Source organism: Carettochelys insculpta, chromosome 4 (assembly GCF_033958435.1).
Source record: "Carettochelys insculpta isolate YL-2023 chromosome 4, ASM3395843v1, whole genome shotgun sequence".
NCBI lineage: Eukaryota > Metazoa > Chordata > Testudines > Carettochelyidae > Carettochelys > Carettochelys insculpta.
The window spans coordinates 78,424,633-78,447,289 of NC_134140.1; the positions used below are offsets into that span (position 1 = coordinate 78,424,633).

The 22,657-nt window shown below is 43.9% G+C and overlaps 1 protein-coding gene across 1 annotated transcript in view; it reads right to left on the reverse strand.

Moving 5' to 3' along the window:
* The window catches only part of GRIA2 (glutamate ionotropic receptor AMPA type subunit 2), a 136,666-nt gene that overhangs the window by 81,312 nt on the left and 32,697 nt on the right, over positions 1-22,657 (reverse strand). Inside the window, 1 exon segment of the mRNA XM_074993133.1 lies at positions 5,697-5,936. Within this exon segment, the coding sequence (XP_074849234.1) occupies positions 5,697-5,936 (240 nt within the window).

The following is a 22,657-nucleotide window of genomic DNA, read 5'->3' on the forward strand; positions in this document are numbered from 1 at the left end:
CAAAATCGTTTCGGTGCCCTCAACGAGACCCATATCCCAATCCATGCCCCAGAACACAGCGGAAGCCAATATATTAACTGGAAGGGTACCACTTGGTGACGCTGCAGGCCATGCTGGACAGCAGGGGCCATTCCAGGACATTTATGTGGGCTGGCATGGATACACCCATGATGCATGGGTCTTCAGGAACTCCAGGCTATGCCGCCACATGGAAGCAGGGACATACATACCCCAGAGCGAGATCCCGCACAGGGACCCCACGGTGTCCCTGTGCATGGTGGCGGATACTGCCTATCGCATCCAGCCCTGGTTCATGTGGCCCTACACGGGCCACCGCGCCCTTCAGCCAGGAGTGCTCCAATGCCCAACTCAACCACACCCAAAACACAGTGGAGCCCACCTTCAGGCTTTTGAAGAGCCAGTGGCGCACAGGGTCTCCTGAATGTCCCCTAGGTGGTGGGCGCCTGCTACACTCTCCATAACATCATTGAGATTAAGGGGGAAGACTTCATGCAGGGGTGGTGGCCAAGTCTGGCCCTGGCTACCCACAGCCCATCGCTGCCCCTAGCCACCAGATCCACTAGGATGGGGTCTGCATACAGGAGGCTCTGTGAGAGCACTTTGCTTAGGGGCCCCAATAAGCACTGCTCCAGCCACCCCCAGCAGGCCCCAAGCACACTCCCCTCCACCTTGCATATCCCCCAACTTCACCCTCTGCACGCTGCCCCCCTACCCCTACCACACTGGACTCCACTCCACCCCCAATGACCACATAGCACGCAGGCATGTGAGCAAAATAAACTGTTATATTCCTTGCAAAGAAGCTGTGTTGTAATTGTCTTGAGTGCATAACATAACCACAGAACTGTGTGCATGGGGAAGGGGACATGGATGGCCCACATGGGGGGGTCCTTACTGTGGGGCAGAGGTGGAGGGCCTCGACCCATGCTGTCCCTGGCATCCGCACACCCCCTGGTTCAGGGTCCCCGGTGGGGCTGGGATGGGGCAGGGAAGATAGGGAGGTAGGCCCAGGGATCAGCTGCTTTGGGGGCCTCTCCTGGAGGGCTGGTCGGTGGGGCATCTCCAGGGGGGCTAGAGGGTGGTGGGTGGGGCATCTGGGCCAGAAACTCCCAAAAGGTGCCCACCATGTCATGGAGAGTCCCCATGAGTGCCCCCCAGGCCGCCCAGCACCAGGTGGCCTTGCCCTCCTCCAAGTGGAGGCGCTACTCCACCACCTCCACCTGGCACCGGATGGAGGCGACAAGCTGGAGGTCTTCCATGGCCTGCCTCTGGCCCCTCCTGGAGTGAGGACACGCTTGTGCTGGTGGTGGTGCTGTCCAGTCGCTGTCCCTCGTCTCTGGAGGGCTGTCCGGCACCACAGAGGGTGTGAGGCTCTCCTGGCCCTCTGATGGCACAGCTGCAAGAATGGGAGAGAAGAGAGGGATGGGCCATGAGTCCCAACCCCTGCCACAGCCCCGTCCCTCCACAGGCAGCAGGTGCCCATCCCCCATCTGATGGCAAGGTAGCCCTGGGGGACCAGGGTGGCAGAGGGGTCCCCATCCCCATGCGGTGGGTCCCTGTCCCCATGGGGGCAGCCCTCTTGTGCGCTCTGGCACCGGCCACCCCTTCTCCCCAGGAGTGGGCCATGGCACCACACATAGGAGTGGGTGCTGAAGGCCACTGGCAGCCCTGATGCCATCCCATGGGCCCCAACCTGGCTGGGCCATGGCTGGCCAAGGTCTGCTGAGGATGTGGGGGGCCCTCAGGTGGGTATGGAGCCTCCACCCTGTGATGTGGGATGTGTGCCCTGTCAGGTACATACCTGAGAGTCCACCACTGAGGTTGGGGGATGCCCGGCTGGCCAATGCAAGGATGGAGGTGTGGGAGGGAGGTCTATGATCAGCTCGCCCTCCTTGCTCGATCACTCGGTGGCTGGTTCCAGGTCTGTCCCTGGTGTGGTTAGGCTGGCTGACAGTCCCAGCTCTTTGCCATCCTCATGCTGGAGCTCCTTGGCAGAGGTACGGAGGATGGCAGGCTGGGAGGTAGTGTCCCATGGCCCCTTGAGGCTCCACAGCTCCTTGTAAAATGGGCACGAACCAAGCACTGCACCCAACAAGCTGGCCAAGTACCGAGCCCAGGTGTATCCCTGCCATAACTCCTCGACCTTGCTCCTGACTTGGTCAGGATTGCGGACAAGGTGGCCACAGGTACTCAGGCCCTCGGCCAGCCAGGATAAAGCAGCCATGTTCCGTCTCTTCGTGCCCATTTCACAGAGGACCTCCTCCTCCTGCTGGAGGCCCCAGAGCTCATGCTCCATCCAGCAGGGGGCCCGCTTTATCCCCTGTGGCTGGACTCCTGTGAGCCCTGGGCATGCTCAGAGGGGGAGACCTGGGGCTCCTCGGGTGGCTTGCTGCTGGCCATGCTGCTCCAGGAGGTGCTAAGAGTCTCACTGGGCATGCAAGGGCAGCATGTGTAAAGGCTGCTACTGGCACACTCTCAGGTGGGATTTATGGGCCCATGTGGCTTTAAGGGCTGCTGCATGCACAGACCATAGAGCCCTGCATCCCAACTGACTGGTGCCAGGTGGACCCACTCTTTTGAAAGAGCATCTACACATCTTGTTTCAATGGAGCCTTTTGAAAGGGAGGGCTTTTCCTATTTCAAACTTGGAAGAGTGATTTCAAAAGCAGGGGTGCAGTCCTTCGATCTTCTTTTCAAGAGTGTGCAGCGTGTGTAGACACTCCACGCTCTCTTGCGAAAGAGGGCCTGAAATTTCGAAAACAGTAGCTAGTGCAGACGCGGCTAATGTGTTTTCTTTTTGGGTCCAAGGTGGGGATTACAAATGGACTTTTAAATCTGGCACATTGTGTACCTATTACTGGACAAGTGTACATTGACAATGCATAGCCAGTATGGTGGCCCAAGTGTAGAGGGAGAATGCCTAAGGTTGAATTTCAATTAATTAAATTTTCAATTATTAATTCAGAACTTGGGATAAATACCTTCTGATCCTCAAGTGCTTGTGATGAGCACAGACGGTTTTGAACAGGAGAACTAAATGGAGGTAATTGCATAAAATGTCAAATTACCATTTTCTTTCTTGAATTCGTAATTTGGCTGAATATGGAATGCTCTAACACTGTCTCCATTCTCTCTGCAACTCAGGCAAATGCCAGCTGCAATAATGAGCGGTATTGCAGATCATGTAAAAACAAGTCATGATAATAGTTTGAGCTTGTAGAGTGAATGGAATGAGATCTGAGAAAGCTCAGACAGATCTTTCCATAACAAAGGTACTGGAGTTACAGTAATAAACTCAGGCTGTGGTCACACTTGGCCAAAACTTTGAAATGGCCATGCTAATGGCCAAATCGAAGAGTACTAAGGAGGCACTGAAATGAATAACGTGCTGCTGGCCGCAGCACTTCAAAAGTGCTGTGTTTCGCTCGCATGCAGCTTGGCTATATGGGGGTTCTTTTCGAAAGGACCCCACAGATTTCAAAATCCCCTTATTCCTACCAGCTGACAGAAAAATAAGACATGCTGAATCATATATTTACAACTACCTCCTTGCCCCTGGTAACTGAGGTGATGGTGTTTTGATCTGAAATATGGGTTCTCCTCATTTAGGCTGTGACCGCACTTGGCCAAAATTTTGAGATGGTCATGCTAATGGTCAAACTGGAGGCTACTAATGAGGTGCTGAAATGAATATTCAGTGCCTCATTAGCATGCTACCAGTCAATGGCACTTCGAAAGTGCCACGTTTTGATCACGCGCGACTCAGCTCCATGGGGGTTTTGAAGTCTGCGGGGTCCTTTCAAAAAGGACGCCTGTGTAGCTGAGCTGTGGGCAATCAAAACATGGCACTTCTGAAGTGCTGTGGCTGGCAGCATGCTAGTGAGGCGCTGAATATTCACTTCAGCACCTCATTAGTATCCTCTCATTTGGCCATTAGCATGGCTATTGTGAAGTTTTGGCCAAGTGTGGCCACAGCCTTCGTGTCCAATTTTGCCAACTCTACTGAGATTGAGAAGTATTTAAATATGCGGATAACCCAATTGATATCAATAAGAACTTCAGGAGTAATTCACTAATCAACATCAGCAAGTGTGCCAAATTCATGGCCCTAGAAATTTACAAATGGCACTATCACCTTCTCCATTTGGGCACCTTGTCATTTGGGTGAGTAAACAAACAAAAAAAATGTCAAGCCAAAATGTGGCAATATACAGCTATTTCACTTAGTTGTTTACTCCCTTCATTATAGCTGATAGTAAGACATATTGTAGAAGTGGTGCTTTGAAGAAGTTTCCTGACTAGAAGTCACATGCAGTATAATGGTACACTCTGCAATGTTAGCTGACTGAGTAAGCAGTGAGTAAGCTATTTGCCGTTTCTGGAAAGATACAGAATGTTTATTATTTTAATATGAACTTGAAACAAAGCTAACATGACATTGAGTCATTTTTAGAAGCCATGTTTCGCTAACTGCAGGACTGAAAAACACAAACAGTGGCAACACCCACTGTCCTGTCTGATGAAAAATGTGATGGCAGTAAATTTGAAAATATATATTTTAAATCTAACTTCATCTTGGCCATTTTATGCATATTTATGTGTGTCAAGACAAAGCTTTTGATCCATGAACGTTCTGAAGAACCACCATAAAATTGCTTTCAGAGGACAAAATGGAAAGAAGGAAGTTTCATTAAAAAAAAAAAAAAAAAAGCAAGTAACACTCGGAAACAAAGAAAAAGATGGAAGTTCAACAAAGATAGTCAAAAAAACTTTTCCCCTTATAACTTTGTATATAAACCCAAATACAATTAATTGACACACCTAGCACCTTCCCACTTTACAAATTGCTTCTTTCGATTGTATAAAATGAGTACTGTAATAAAATAACCATGAAAGAACATATGATTTGTGTAGGACATGCCGGGAGTCATCCCTATGGTAGTGGACTTTTAATTTGGTACAGTAAGTGAACTTCAGTTGAGAGTCAGGAAAAGGACTGTTTAGAGAACAAAAGCCATTTCACTGTGTTCCCCAGTTGCACATTCTGTACCCTGGGTAGAGTGCATCTGTGGGACTCAACCATCCCTTAGGGCCCTTTACTACCACCAAGTCTAATTGGGCCTATTAGTGGTGGTGGGTGGGATTTGTGATGAACTGAATTTCTGGATCCTCATAAATTGGACAGCTATTGTTTGGAACTATGAGAATTAGGAAATACTGCAGTAACAGACTCATGAAAGGTTGTTTTCATTTAAGCTTGCTGACCAAAATTCGGTTTAGTTCTTCACCTTTAACTGGTAGGGCACTCATAATGTTCAAGTTCTAATTTTTTTTTTAAAAAAGAGAGAAATGTTAAGATTTTCTTGGCAAAATATTTACATGTTAAAATAGATTTTCTATGGGAAATATTTTTCAAAGACACTATTATTCTCCAATTGATGCTCATTAGCACATGAGCATAATTCTGTTATATACTACAACTCTTTCTTTCCCAATTAACCACTGTTATCTGACCATACACAGCTTCTTTCCCTAAGACACAAGTTTTATATTGTTAAAGTGGCACAAGACAGAAAACATTCTTCCTTGGTCTGCTTGTCTTTCTAACACTGCTTTATCATTTCAGTTAGGTACAACTAGGAAAAACTGTGCTGAGAAGTTGTATTGTATCTTACCTCTGTCACTGTCATACAGATATGCAAACTTGTTCCACTGATAGTATTCAATCAAGCTAAGCAGAGCTCCCTTGAGGTCAGGTCTCATTTGAATGACAAATGGGTGTGTTCCATCAGTTGGAAAACTGGGAGTTATGAAGGAGACATGAAGAGTTCCACAAAATGATGTTATGGTATTCACTGACTTCTTGTCATAGAATCCAAAAATAGCAAAGACACCTCTTGAGAATTGGGAGCAAACTAGAAGAGATAGAAACAAAGAGAGATCACATTGCGTGAAATAGCGTGGAATTGTAAAAGACTGTTTGAAGCTTTTAGAATCTATAAATATGTTCACTTTAATGGGGAAAGACAGTACAGCTAGGTTACGACAATATATTTCATATTATTATAAATTATTATTATTATTATATTATTATTTCATATCATTAACATAACTTAATATATCAAAAACTACCTTAATACAAGACACAACATAATAACGTATTATCTGGCTTATGCCCATAAAATAATTATTTTAGTAAGAAAACTTAACAGATGATTTTTTTAAATGATAAACTAATATTCCAAAGCTGAATCTGTTTCTTTAAAAAAAAACTGATATTTTCATGTCTGGCTATAATGCAGTTACAGAAATTGCTACTTTTTTAATTTTTTTTTTGATTACATGCAATATAGTTTTGGGGACAAGATTTTTCAGTCATTTCCATCTTAAACAAATACATTTTCCATTTGTACTGTCTGAAGAAATACAGATTCAAAATTATACAGCAAACACACAAAAAAGGAAAAATACAAAACAGGATGAGAGGAATAGTGGAACCATATATCGTGTTCTAACCCAGTATTTAACTAAATGTTTACTATCAGCTGTTTAGGACTCAGGGCCTACGTCTACATGTGCACACTACATCGAAATAGCTTATTTCGATGTAGCGACATCAAAATAAGCTATTTCGATGAATAATGTCTACACATCCTCCAGGGCTGGCAACGTCGACGTTCAACTTTGACGTTGGGCAGCACCACATCGAAATAGGCGCTGCGAGGGAACGTCTACACACCAAAGTAGCACACATCGAAATAAGGGTGCCAGGAACAGCTGCAGACAGGGTCACAGGGCGGACTCAACAGCAAGCCGCTCCCTTAAAGGGCCCCTCCCAGACACAGTTGCACTAAACAACACAAGATCCACAGAGCTGACAACTGGTTGCGGACCCTGTGCATGCAGCATGGATCCCCAGCTGCAGCAGCAGCAGCCAGAAGCCCTGGGCTAAGGGCTGCTGCACACGATGACCATAGAGCCCCGCAGGGGCTGGAGAGAGAGTGTCTCTCAACCCCTCAGCTGATGGCCACCACGGCGGACCCCGCTATTTCGATGTTGCAGGACGCGGATCGGCTACATGTGCCCTACTTCGACGTTCAACTTCGAAATAGGGCGCTATTTCCATCCCCTCATGGGGTTAGCGACTTCGACGTCTTGCTGCCTAACATCGATTTCAACTTCGAAATAGTGCCCAACACGTGTAGCCGTGACGGGTGCAATTTCGAAGTTGGCGCCGCTACTTCGAAGTAGCGTGCACATGTAGATGCGGCCAGAAAGAGCAGATCTTCTGGATAACATAGCAGGTCAGAGAGAAGAAAGAATAATCTCTTGGGTGACACCAATATACTGATTATTCATTTTTATCACACTAAAGATAATGCAAGCCAATAACAATGCTGATTGCAGCAGTTTGGGTAAACATCTTTTTGGGTCATTCTGTTAATTGACCCTGTGCTTCTGGTTACTAAAATTGGGACAGAGGAGGAGAATAATTGAAATATTCTCTCTGCATCTATTGAGTTATCCCTGACAAGCTATGTGTTATCTGACTCACATTTCTCTCTCTGCTCTTGTGGTCTGTAGGTAGTCATTTGAAATAGCAGGCAGATCAGTTAACAGAATATGGCCATTAATCTTGACAGCACTGCTTTCAAAACCACGTGCACTGATGTTAATACAGAAAGTAACAGAGCATGACTTTGCCCAAGTAGTAATTATGATGACAGCTCAGGGAAGATTTTTGGAAAACAGGTAGTTTATGGAGAGAAAGATGCACCATTGGCCACACTGTTAAACTGTAAACAAAAAAAAAATAAGTACAAGAAACAAAGTTTCATGATCGCTATCTTTCTAGCTACTGAAAAAGTACACAACTTGTGATGGAGGGAAGCCTTATTGCAAAAAAGTATGTACTATAAGGACAATCCACAGAAATAGTTACAGATGAAAATTTTCATATCCACATGTGGACTTAGATTTATTTCATGAATATGTAGGTAAAAAGGAGACAAATATGAAAAATGAATTATACCAGTATATTGGTAAGAACTGAGATTCTTCTTGTCAACTGTATATAAGTGGGTCCAAAAAAGGAAAAAAAATAACAGAAAAAGGGACAGCTTATTATTTATAAAAATTAGGAATTAGTACATCTAAAAGAGCATCCAGTTTTTGTAGCTGTCATGAGAGATGAACTACTCACAACAATGCTGATATTAAAGTGGATCCGGGATGTATGCCCAGCAGTGATGATCAATTTTTTACTCAGTATCAGGCTTTATAATAATAAAAAAGGAGCCTCTGTAAAATGTAGTGATACACTCCAATATACTGTATTTCTAATAGTACAGCTGGGGATAAATGTAGCATTAACCTGCATCCCAGCACATTCAGAGATAGCAGAAAACAAAATGGAGCATAAAGCAGCTAAAAAGGTTGTAGGAAATGGAAGGATTGAAATAGCAACTCCCTGGAATAAACTGGAATTCAAAAGCCACAAAAAACCAAAAAAAACCAAAAGAGGAATGGCAAACAAGTCTTTTTAAATCATTCTCTACAGCTGTGAATAACAAGAGACTTCCAGGCTTGGGTAGGAAAAATGAATTATTTTGTTTACTAACTGACCATTGTGGTTTAAACAAAAATCTTTTTTTCAAATGAATGAACACAAAGATAGAGTATGTGCCTGCATAGAACAGAAGAGGAAATGGAACATTTTTCATGAAAAGAATGGAAGAAGTTTTCAGAGGAATTTAAAGGACTTAATGTTTATGTCATTTAGTGAAAATACCAGGGAAATTGGATAGTATTAGAAAGGGGATGCTACATGACCTGAAAAACACAGGATAGACTGAGAGAACAGAAACTGCTCAGTATTTAGGACTTATAGTTCCCAGTGGGTATACACTATCATGGAGGGAGGGTGTGGTGCTGTTACTGTATCAGGGAGGCAACCTCATGACAGGAGATATGAGAAAGGCTGAAGTACTTGATACTTTTTTTTGCCTCTGTCTTCGCGGACAAGATCAGCTCCCGGACTCAGCCCTCAGTGGGAAAAGAACAAGTTAAAAGCTATTCAGAAAAGCTGGATGCACACAAATCCAGGGGTCCAGATTTAATGCATCCAAGAGTACTGAGGGAATTGGCAGATGTCTTTGCAGAAACTTTGGCTATTATCTTTGAAAACTCGTGGAGATTGGGAAAGGTCCCGGGTGAATGGGAAAAAGCAAATGTAGTGCCCATCTTTAAAAAAAGACAAGGGAACTATAGATCAGTCAGCCTTATCTCAGTCGCTGGAAAAAATCATGGAGAGGATCCTCAAGGAATCCATTTTGAAGCAGTTGGAAGAGCAGAAAGTGATCAAGAGTAGTCAACAGGGATTCACCAAGGGCAAGTCATACCTGACCAATCTGATTAGCTTCTATGATGAGGTAACCGGCTCTGTGGGCATGGGGAAGTCAATGGATGTGATATACCTTGACTTTAGCTAATCTTTTTATACAGTCTGTATTTGGGGGAAGGAAGAATTTCTCTCTCTCCCTCTTTGACAGATCATTTTGCCTCAGACCTTTTTTTTAGTAGTTGTCTGAAAGAATCCCAGTGGACTATGAAAAGTAGACTCAACAAAGATGGATTAGTGAGTAGCACATAGAGGAAGCAGTCAGAAATGACTAGACAAATCACTTGTATCCCATAGACCTGCAATTTATTATATGCAAATCAACACCACCTGTAAACGCTATCTGTATGTGCCTAAAATCCCCACAACCGCAGTTCACTTCTTGGAGTTATCTCCACAGGTTTCTAAGAAAAGCTGCATACTCTCTGAAATTATTTTCTCCTTGACTATGCCGACACTAGAGGGTTTTGTCAACAAACCATCCGACAAAACCTTCTATTGACAAGTCACTGAAATCTAGACATAGCCCTTATGTTTTAACCTATTGAAACTGCCAGTTCTAGTTACTACTTTTCTACTCTTGATTGATGAGAATGAACTCAAAATAACTGTTTTCAATATGCACAAGAACAAAAAAACCTTAATTCTGCCCAGTGAAGGGACTGCAATCCTGCCTGTTTTTTTTTTTGTTTTTTTTTAAACAGAAAACTGCCTTAAAGGCTCAAATATGCCACACCTTACTCTCCACTTCTGTCAATCTAAACAGGGGCCAATCTAGAAGAAATAGAGCTAGAAAAATGTAATCAACATTATCAGCCATATGTTGTGTGATGATGTTTGCTATCCTGTTAGAACTGATTACAAAAGTTATTTAAATGAGGGATACTTGCAGGAAATGGAAATATTTACTTTGAGGCTCCTTTACTTCTAGACAGTTTCATGGGAGGGAAAACAGAATTCACTGCTGATAATCTATATAGGCTGTCAAGCAGTAGGAAACAGAATACAATTTCAAACACAGGTTGAACCTCTCCAGTCTGGCACCCTTGGACCCGACCAGTGCCAAATGGGAGAATTTGCTGGACCACAGGAGGTCAATATTGTCTAGCAGCATTACCAACATTTCCACTTCTTCATGGGTTCTTAGAAGACATATAGGCTAAACAACTAAATTACAGCTAAACAGCAGCACAGAACAGAGAGAGCCAGGACTGGTGGCTGTAAACAAACTTTATGGGACCACGGGAAACTTGGCCAAACCCATGATAAGTGGTCATCTGCCTAACTAAAGTCATGCCGGATTATGGATGTTGCTGGATGAGAGAACGCCCAACCAGAGGGGTTCAACCTGTATTAAACTATGTGGTCCAGTCAGAATATGGGTGTCAATTTTAAAGCTGAACTACATTTCTTCCCATCCACAACAATCAGTCTTACAATCAGTCACTGAAATAACTGAAGCCTGTGGTGCTTTCATCTGCAAAACTCCTGTTAAAGATCAATAGGAGGTCACTCATGGAATATCAGCAAAGGACACATTACAGTACATTTGTAAAAGTGCAATAAGGCAAATGATCTCAATGATTCTGGGACATTTGACCTGGCAGCACGAGGGAGAAAATGAGGGAAGATGCTCACATGTATATGTAAGATGAACTAGTGAACAATATAAAAAACTGTAATTCTTTTTGGCAAAATTGCCACTCTGCAAATATCTACAATGATATTTCCATTACTGGAGGACATTAGTTTTATAATGGTGAATCACAAGCTGTTCACTGTTATTAGGTTAAATAAAAGCATGAAGATTAGGATTCTCAAACCACTGTAACATGAAAAATATATTTTATTAAACATATCATAAACAACTGCCCAGGTTAATGTCTTTCATGCTGTCTTAGTTTAAGTGTTTTTCCTGTGTTATATCTACTGTACCTTTTTGTTAGGACAAGAAAATGGCCAACCTGACAACACAACGATCAGTGGGAAGCAAATCTATTACATGACATTTATGGAGAGTGATTGTCTGCACTGACACATAGCTGCTGATCACCACAAATGGGGTTAAACAATACAAGACACTAGAGAAAGAAGAGGTTTTGCGGAGTGGAAGAACCGAACATCTTCATCTTTGAGAGCTTCCTGTTCTACTCACTCAACCATGCAAGTACAAAATACTGTCACAACAATTTGACCTTTCTCACCAACTTGATAGTTAAGGACCTAACTCTGTGATCCACTCTCATTCAGCAAAGCATTTACGTGTGTTCTGATGTCCCATGGAAGTCTGAGGAATTTCCCACATGCCTAAACTTTGCTCATTTGGGATCTTTTAAGCCAACACCGTCTCATGCACAGAAGAGAGAGGAGTCAATGTCCTTTAAATGCAAAGACAATGATGGAGGAAAAATGCATGAATTCAATTAGTAAATGTTCAGTTAAATTATTGAAGCAAGAGTTTAAACAGGTTCTGCAAATAGGTAAGGTTGTAAATTGCTTAAAGAACAACTTTTTTCTCATGTGTTCCTAACATATCAAAATATTCACCTTTTGTGTTATAAGTTTATTTATTTAGTCTTCATCCACAGGCAAACTCCCTTCAGCTGATTTTGGCCCATCAAGAACATTTGCCTTTTAATTCCCATCTTTTGATCACAAGTATTGATCTACTATAATTATATTAGTCTGACTGTTTTGTGCTAACGAGATGCAGAGTGTTGCAAAACTTGATTTTATTGCTATATTCATGTTTGATATCCATGCTATTGTTTTTCTGATTTTTATCAATACACTTTCAAAGCAGAGTTTTGAAGGCTAATGGCACATTAGGTTGCATTAGGAGGAGCATTTCAAGCAGATTTAGAGAAGTGGTTGCTCCCCTCTATTTGGCACTGGTGAGGCCACATCTGGAATATCGTGTCCAGTTTTGGGTCTCTCCCCCCATATAGAAAGGATGTGGCTGTACTTCAGCAGGTTCAGCAGAGGGCAACAAAAATGATTAAGGGGCTGGAGCACATAACCTATGAGGAGAGGCTGAGAGATTTGGGCTTGTTTAGTTTACAGAAGAGAAGACTGAGGGGTGATTTAATAGCAGCCTTCAACTTCCTGAAGGAGAGCACAAAAGAGGATGGTGAGAAACTGTTCTCAGTGGTGTCAGATAACAGAACAAGGAGCAATGGTCTGAAATTACAGAGGGAGAGGTGTAGGTTGGATATTAGGAAAAACTACTTCACCAGGAGGGTGGTGAAGCATTGGAATGAGTTGCCTAGAGAGGTGGTGGATCCTCCATCCCGAGAGGTTTTTAAGTTCTGGCTTGACAAAATACTGGCTGGGATGACTTAGTTGGGGTTCATCCTGCTTGAAGGTCCCTTCCAGCCCCATAATTCTATGATTCTAAGAGCTGCAGGAGGCCCTCTGTGCAGCCACGGGGCAAGTGACACCAGTTCACTGCAGGTGCATGATGTGGCAAAGACTGTGACCCTTGCAGGACAGAGCAGAGGCTGACAGCTATAACTTCAAGAAGAGAGATGCCACCCCACTGAATGGCTAATGCCCATGTATAACTCTCACCTCCTTGCTAATGAGTGGGGGAGGGTGGCAGGAAACCATAATGCCATAGGGCTGGTGGCAACATCTTTCTCCATGTGCAAGGTACAGGGGCTATTGCACTTGCCAGTAGTTTATGATTTTTTAATCAATTTCAATGCATCAGGTGAAATCAATCTTTACTAACATTTATCAATTTAAATTGAGTCCTGCCAACCCTACTCACAAGCAATTTGTTTGTTTGTTTATTTATTTATTTATTTATTTATACAATTTTATTTGCTATATAGCGTCCATGGCACTGATTGTTGGATGAATCAGAGTAATTCCAAGACTAAAATGGAGAATAAACTATCCATTTTCAGAGCATGTTATTTATTCATATCTAAGGGAGTAATTATTCCCTCACTTCTCGAGAAAAACATGTCACAAGAGTAGACAAACAGCTAAGTAGAAAAGGACTGGAAGATAAAGGAAAATGCATGTTGGGCTGAAAAGTTGATCGATGAAGAGGAAGCAGCCAGGAAATGAGACATGAAAATTGAATACCCACTTGGTAATTTCAACAATCCATGGCTTCTGTGATAGGCCATGTTAGAAGAGAACTGTAAACAACAATACACTGAACAAAAAGTAAAGAACAATCAAGAATCACAACTGCAAAAAGAATTCTTAGATGATAGACACAACATTAGAAAAACATTATGTGAACAGAGGAAGCAATATGGATTGTTTATAAAAGCTATCAAACAAATGCAACCAAGAAGAAAGCATGGATTTCTTCTCAGCAGGGCAGAAAGGTGAAACACACAATGGTAATTCAGAATCTGAAAACTATTGTAGTTCAGGAAAGCATGATCCAGAAATGTACTAGAAAAAATAACTGCATGGTATTGCCAACATCAATGGTTAAAAACCATGAGTCAAGCCCCACAAAATCATGAGCTTAAAAATAATTTTTAAAAGATGTGCACTTAGATTTCTTGCTATTTGACTTCTTTTTTTCTGTGTACTGACAGAAGGCTGCAGAGGTGGATTGTTCCCCACCCACCCCCTTTTCTTATATATGACATTTACTACTATGTTTTAATTTGTGGAGACGGAGGCTTTCTTGATGATTTAAGTGCACATGAACAGCACTTACTTGCACTAATAGTCACTATGCCTACAGAAAAGGCTAGATGGGTGAGGGAATATCATTAATCTTATCCACCTCATATTGTGGGACCAACACAGCTACAAACACTGCTGGCATCAAAACTACTTGTGAGAGAGTAACAATAGCTCAGACAATGCCAATAAAATATTATCTGCTTCTTCTGTGATAATTTTGCTCTGTAACAAGCATTTAGACTTGAACCCAGAAATCTGTTCTGATTCATGACTAATAAGTATACAGCAGACATTTTCATTAAAACAATCGTTGATTACACTGAAATGGTTTCCCCAAAATGCCAAAGTAACAAGATATTTATGCAGAGACCATTGGATAAAAGGGTATTGTGATGCTATTTTAAGTCCAAAACCATAAGATTTTGTTTAAAGGGAAACTTTTTTTTTCTACACAAAACTTGTTGTAAAATGGATCATTTTTATTACTTCATTTAATTATTTAAAGGAAAAATTGCCTTGCTTTTCATTTAAGTACAAACCATGTAGCTTAGATCTCATGCAGGATAACCAGAAAGTGAAATAAATCAATTTTCATTCTCCAGACTGAGAGAAAGGCAAGAAATGAATATTAAATAGAAAAATTAAATCTGATTTTAATTAACACACCTGCCTTGTTTTATTTCAAATCTCTAATTTTAACCTGACCATGAGACTTCTATTTGAGAAACTTTCTTCCAGTAATGTTATGGGAAATTTTTTTCCAATTACTGTTATTGATTACATCACCAAAATGATAGCTAGCATATGATACAAAGATGTATACAAAAATGTTATTTTTGGCCTCTACACAATTTTTTGAAATCATTAGTAATGGAACATGGCAGCAGAGATACATTTGACTTGATAAAATTACTGAAAATGTGTTAAATTATTAAATTATTAAATAAGTAATGAAGATAAGAGCTGCCAAGAACACTATTGCTGGCTCAAATGGAATTTACGTCTTCATGAATTCAAATGACAGCGCACACACAGTTCAAAATGAGTATTTTTTATGCCAAATTCTCCATTGATATAAATGTGCATACGTCCATTAATCAGGAGTTTTGATGGTCTACGTTAAATGACAATGTGATTTCCATTTTTAACATGATTACTGATATAAATTCTTAGAAGTAACTGAAACATACAACATTTATAGAAGGCTGCTTAAAGTTCTGTAATCTCATTTAGCATTGCTGGAAGCTTCTTCTTTTCTATTTTTCGGTTCACTCAACATCTTCCACAGTACCGCTGGGATTATTTTTATGTATAATTGGATGTTTATAATTACATCAACACACTGAGAAGGATGAAGCTAGCTACTGAGTGGAAGCACTTTACACTGAGCTGTCCAGAGACCAGGGTTCAGTTTATGAAACCTGTTTCTCAGTCCCTGGACTGAAAGGGCCTGGGAGTGCACAGCACATACTTGGACCATCGTATGTTGCTCAATAACTCCTCATTCAATTAGAAGGAAACATAGTTGGAATCAGCCCAGTCCTCCTCTGCTGAAAGAATACGGGCGTGCTACAGGACTTTGAAATTGAGGTGTAAGTCAAAAATCCTAAGGAATCGGGTATGGATGAAGCAGATTTCCAGATTATGACTTTAGTAAAGCCTCGATAAAAGAAGTTGTATACATTGCACAACCTAAGGAGACATCTCATAATTCCCTCCCTGTTTCCTCCTTGTTCCAAGGGATAGTGTTCTACTGATGGTGTAGACCAGCAATAACTTAGACAACCACTGCTCAGGTTTTGCTCTCCTGAGCAGCAAGTGGGGAGGAAAGCAGCTAAACTTTTTAGGATGGGGAAGAAAATGGGTCCTCAGCACTTGCTTGCTCCTACATGCCTGGAGTCAAAGACCTGGAGGCTTACGGAAGGATAATTTAATCTAACAACAACGAAGGGTCCTGTGGCACCTTACAGACTAACAGAAAAGTTTTGAGCATGAGCTTTCATGAGCATCTGATGAAGTGAGTCTGTGCTCACGAAAGCTCATGACTCATTTCATCAGATGCTCACGAAAGCTCATGCTCAAAACTTTTCTGTTAGTCTATAAGGTGCCACAGGACACTTCGTTGCTGTTACAGATCCAGACTAACACAGCTACCCCCCCGATACTTAATCTAACAAGAGGTATACATGCCATATAGCCCACTTCTTTAACTAACGTAAGGACAAAATAACTGGTTTTTCCCCCTGGCCTGAGACTCTCCATGTAGACAGTAAGAAGTTCTGTGGCACCTTTTAGACTAACAGGTATTTTGGAGCACAAGCTTTCATGGGCAAAGACTGACAAAGCAGGTCTTTGCCCATGAAAGCTTATGCTCCAAAATTATCTGTTAGTCTAAAAGGTGCCACAGAACTTGTTTTTGAAGATACAGACTAACTCGGCTACCCCTCTGATAGATTTAGACAGTGTCCCATCATATAGCTGTACAGCACAGAAGAAATAAGTCTTGCCTAGTTATTAAACAGAACACATTACTGACAGGCAAGCCAGAAAAAATTTTCAGTTTCCAGAAGATTCCTGCCATAGGCTGAAATGATTTGCATTTCAAACATAACAGAAAAAGCAAAGTTTCAGTCTGAAGAGGTTGGACTAAGAACCAGATGTGGGGAAAGATTTCATTCATTGTCAGGGAGATTTAATTGCAACTGTTAAAAATTCAACAAATAAAAAGAGCTCATCCCACAAATGCTTAGTGCTCAGCATCAGTGTGTTGGGATTCTTCCCATATTTGTGGGTAATTTACATGAGCAGGTGACTTTAATATTAAAGGAAAAGCTTTAATTGCATATATGCCACATAAAAGTAACCCCTACCGAGAGCTCCAGTATAAGGCCTGCTAAGTTCCATTCAGTGTAGAGGATGTATGCTAGACCTATGCACAAGCATGAATTCTATCTTAAGAATAGAATACATGCATATTTTTCTTTCAATATCACTTTTGAAGGGTGGAAAGCAGCAATAACAGAACATGGAAGATGGAAAGAATTTGAAATCATCAGTCTGCTTCATATCACTGTGACAGAACAGAGAAAATTTCACTCACAGAGCCATATTTAATAAATGAGAATGCTACTTATTGTTTAATCCCAGGGATGGTTTTCTGTATATCATTTCATTTGGCTGAATAACATTAGATAGCAGCTTGCCTAAAGCAATGGCTTCACTGGAGCCCTGCCATGATTTTCATGTTGAAATATTGGCATTCCAGCTAAGCTGACTCTCTATTTTTTTGTATAATAGCATAGTTCAAAAGATACACAATATTGGTCTTCTACAAAGATACAGGATCACATGATGGCCTTTTCAGTGACAATTTTCAGCTGAAAACAGAATATTTTTATGCCCGTGTGGGGCATCAAAATTTTTACTACCTTGTGGCCTTTGACTTCTACATCTTTGTGTTTTCGAATCTGGCTACAGGAGGTATTTTCAGGGTTGTGCTTTAGTAACGCATACCTCTCTGTACCTGAGTTCCTCTATGGGTGCATCTACACTATCCCTGTATCTCAAAATCCATTTAGAAAGGGAGCCTAATTTAAAAACAGGCCATGGAGTGTCTACACACATAATGTCCTCTTTTGAAATGATTTTAGGCAGAAAGGGGTGTGCATTTCAAAATCACTCTTTGCTAGATTTCAGGAAGAGCGACCCCTGTCAAAATTGAATTTCGAAAAGAAGACATGTGTAGACACTCTTGCCCCGCTCTTTTGAAAGAGTGGGTCCGCCATGGCAGCAGCCACATAGAGCATGGAGACGCTCTTGACAACCCCAGTGGGGCTCTATGGTCTCTGGGTCCACCCACTTAAAGATGGAAGGACCTAGAAACCTCATGCAAGAAGCTGAATGTGCTGGCAGCCTCAGGAGCACAAGCTCCAGCAGCCACACCCTACAGCTGCTCCTACACTCCAGCTGCACAGCCCATCAGCTGGATGGCGAGACACCAAGACCCCTGGGACCCCCAGGAGCCCCCCCTCTTCCCAGCCAGAGGGTTTGCGGGAGGCCAGCCAGGGCCAGAAAAGCAAGGCCCCTTATGGACGGAGGCCAAGATAAAAGACCTCCTCGGCCTCTGGGGGTATAAGGGCATGCTGCAGCACAGCACTGGCTGGCCCAGGAATGCCATGGCCTTCAATCGCCTGTCCCAGGGGCTCTGGAAGCAGGGCCACTCTCTCCACACAGCTGTTCAAGTGTGCTCAAAAGTGAAAGAACTGAGGCAGGCCTACAGTCAGGCCAGGGATTTGGCCAGGTGATCGGGGGCAGAGGCCATCCCCAGGTGCCTATATTGCAAGGAGCTACACCAACTCCTGGGCCCAAATGATGCCACTGACCCCGAGCCTGAGATGCAAGACCAGCCAGGACCATCAGGCCCAACCAGGGCAGAAAAGACAAAGAGTATCTTAGAGGAGGAGGGCCTCTGGTCATCACCATCACCTCTGGCTCCTCCAGTCATGCCCCCTCAATCCAGGTCTCCCTGGAACTGTTCTCCAGAGCCCCAGGTAGGTAATGGGCAATTTGGGAACAGAAGATGGGGGTGGAGGGGCTTCCCTGCTTGCCTGGCCATGTCGCAGACCCACTCATGGCAGCACCCAGCACCTGTGGGCATCACCACAACCCTCCCAAACAGGAAGAGAGACAGGGGGTGGAATGCATCCAGTGGGTGCCCCATGATGCAGCTCCACTGGCCACAAAGGAATCCTCTGGGGAGGTCAGGTGAGTGGATGGTGTGTCAGGAGACAGCTGGGTGGGGCCGAGGTGAGGTCCCTGCAGCCAAGTGGCAGCACTGATGAGTCACCTCTCTTCCTTGTGCGTTCTCAGCTTCCTCCTCCAAGCGCTGGGGCAGTCCCATCCTGGGAGCCAGCAGTCCAGCTCTGCCCTCTGAGGGAGCTGGGGAACCCCCATCCCTGCCACCCAGGCCAGCGCTCGCCCAGCCCCAGAAGGCCCGCCACCACCAGCACGACCAGGACAAGGCCATTGCTGCCATCCAGAAGCATATGGCTGTCCTCCAGCAGTGGCTCCAGATGAGCAGGAGGACAGGGCCTGGTGGCGGGAGGTCTGGAGCAAGGCAGCTGTGGCACTCCAGCACCTTCCCCAGTCAGAGCCAGAGAGCCCTGCTGCCCCCCAGCCCCTGAACTGACTGCCCTTATCCCGGCCAACCTCTCCCTGACTGCACAGCTCACCCTGGCCTGGTGGCTCAACACCAGTGGGGGGCAGGGTGAGCCTTGTGGCTCAACACCCCGTATCTCCCTCTATCCCCTCAACTCCCCTGCTGAGGCATTGCCAGCACCCCTATCCAGCCCCTACTGCCCCATACTCCCTGCCCCGATGGGGCCCCCGCACTGGCCAAGGGTCCCGTCCTTCCACCCCCATGGAAGAATAGGCCCTCCCTTGCCCATGGTCCCCCTCGAGTTGCTTGCCCCCCCCCACTGTATATAGTTCTCCCCATTTGCCCCTGTTAAACTGACCAGACACCTGGTTTCTGTTCAGTGCTTGTTATTTACATGTTGGTTTGTGTTTAGTTACTGTTAGTAAAGAGTTGTTTTGTGCACCCTGGTGTTCCCTCTGCTTTTGGGGGCAGTCATGTGAGCTGCGTGTTGGGGGTAGTGGTGTGGGGTGGGTGTGGGCTGAAGGGTGCTGGAGGAGGGTCAGTGAGGCCCCTGTTCAAAGGCCTCCCAGACCCTAACCCTATCCCAGTGTGCCTGGAGGCATGGGCTGCGGCCGGCTGCTCATACCCAACACCACCATCTGCAGCCCACCCCTGAAAGGACTGCTCGTGCTTCCTCTTGACAATGCTGTGCAGAGCACACGAGGCCACAACCACCCCATGGATGCTGGAGAAGCTGACATCCAGCCATGCACTGAAACAGGGAAAGCGCCCCTTTAGGCGCCAGAAAGCCTGCTCCACGGTATTGCAAGCATGGTTGAGGTGCTGGGGAAAAGCATTCTGGCTGGGGGTGGTGTGCCGTGTGCAGGGGCGCGTCAGCCATGGTTGCAGGAGGAACGCCCCATCGGCCACTATGCAGGGTAACACCCCTTTCGAAAGGCTGGGAACCTCTTTCAAAAGAGTGGATCAGTATGACGATCCACTTTGTGTGTGAACGCGTTCTTTCAAAACCCCTTCTTTCAATTTTGATTTTCAAAATTTGGGCTTTGGAATTTGCGCATAGTGTACTCACAGGCTATCTGTAAAATAGGAATAGCACTTCCTTATATCACATGGATGCTACAAGGATGAAATAATTAACAATTAATTACAATACTGTAGTGTAGTAGATAACATAAGTATATACATAGGAAAACTATAGCTTGCCCAGTTGCTGTACTTATTGCTAAGGATTCTCTTCTATTTAAGGTACCCAATTCAGACTTCAAACCACAGAATGCCCTGTCTACTGTTCCTCCCACTTGGAAGTATATAAAATCACATTCATTCATTCATTCCAGATAGTATTGACCTGAATTATGAATTACTGCGCTAAAAGAATCAGACCCAGAAATTAGATTATTCGAGATGATCCTTATTGACCAAATATGCTGTCATAAATAAGAGCCAGCACTACTTTGCCCTGTGGAAATATTATTAATACTGATAACATTTGGAGCAGCCTAATATTGTACATGGTCAACCCCTAGATTGTAAAAGATTTTACTCATTCAGGTTTTTGACATTTGCAGCACCAGACAGATATGCTTCTAAATATATACCTTAGCAAGATGTAATGAAACCAAAGGCAGCATTCTGTGGCATATGGCATGCTGACCAGTGAAGTGAAGGGCATATCTGGCTCTTGGCTGTGACATACCACTTAGTTTGTTCCATACCAACATATGGCACAACCTAGGTGGCATGCCACTGCTGAAATGCAGGTGCGTGTTACTTCACTTAAATCCATGAAACATGCAATAAAATACTGCAACCACCTCTACTAGAAAGATAAGCAAAGTCATTTTTTTTGTATCTTTCTAACCGTGTTCTACAAGAGCTGGAAGAAAACACTGCAATACAACTGGATGCAGACAAAATATGCACATCTGGAGATTTTCTCTTTTGAGGATTATACTATATCAATTCATTCTCAAGTAAGTGTCCAGAAGCAGAAAAGCTATATTCCAGAAATCTCCTGTGCAGATTTCCCACAAAAGTATCCGAAAGTAGCAGCAGAAAAAGAAATTAAGAAAATTCAAATATAAATATATGCAACATTTTAAGATCCAAAGCCTATTCTCAGTGCAGTCATTGGAACATTTTCCACTGACTACAATGGGAATAGGATCAGGCATAAATGGCTCAGTCTTACAAAACTTTATTCATGTGAGTAATACTTCTACATATCAGCCTCCATTAAGCCCTAGCAGTTGTCCCTAGGTGGGACTGAAAAGCCACATTATCCAAGGGGAAGAATTTCTCCTATAGCAGGATCACTCTACCAGCTCCCTAGCATGCTGGAGCATGGCCAGTGCTACTGATATCCCAGTGTTATACCCCTTCACGAGCTCCATGAGTCAGACACCTACTTTGGTCTCAAGATGGAAAGGAGGAAAAGCCCTACCTCCAAGTCCCATTTTTTGGCTTGCTTGTGTACCTTCAAAGCCACATGAAAGGAGCAGATACTTTGTTTCTCCAAGCATAGCAACGGTGACTGGTGTTTTCATGGAATACAGAATGGTCCTTCCATATTCCATCCGTAAACACTCATGTACTGTGTCTACACGTGCACGCTACTTCGAAGTAGCGGCACTAACTTCGAAATAGCGCCCGTCGCGGCTACATGCGTCGGGCACTATTTCGAAGTTAACTTCGACGTTAGGCGGTGAGACGTCGAAGTCGCTAACCTCATGAGGGGATCGGAATAGCGCCCTATTTCAACGTTCAACGTCGAAGTAGGGACCGTGTAGATGATCCGCGTCCCGCAACGTCGAAATTGCCGGGTCCTCCATGGCGGCCATCAGCTGGGGGGTTGAGAGATGCTCTCTCTCCAGCCCCTGCGGGGCTCTATGGTCACTGTGGGCAGCAGCCCTTAGCCCAGGGCTTCTGGCTGCTGCTGCCGCAGCTGGGGATCCATGCTGCATGCACAGGGTCTGCAACTCGTTGTCGGCTCTGTGGATCTTGTGTTGTTTAGTGCAACTGTGTCTGGGAGGGGCCCTTTAAGGGAGCGGCTTGCTGTTGAGTCCGCCCTGTGACCCTGTCTGCAGCTGTGCCTGGCACCCTTATTTCGATGTGTGCTACTTTGGTGTGTAGACGTACCCTCGCAGCGCCTATTTCGATGTGGTGCCGCGCAACGTCGAAGTTGAACATCGACGTTGCCAGCCCTGGAGGACGTGTAGACGTTATTCATCGAAATAGCCTATTTCAATGTTGGCTTCACGTGTAGACGTAGCCATGTAGGGTCAAGTGACAACCTGGATCTTGAACTGTTTTACTGAAGTCAATGGAACTACACAACTGACCGTACATTTGCAGGATTGGGTGCTGCAATTTTGTGCACACAGTTTTAAATGAATACAATATAAAGCTTCATCTTTACA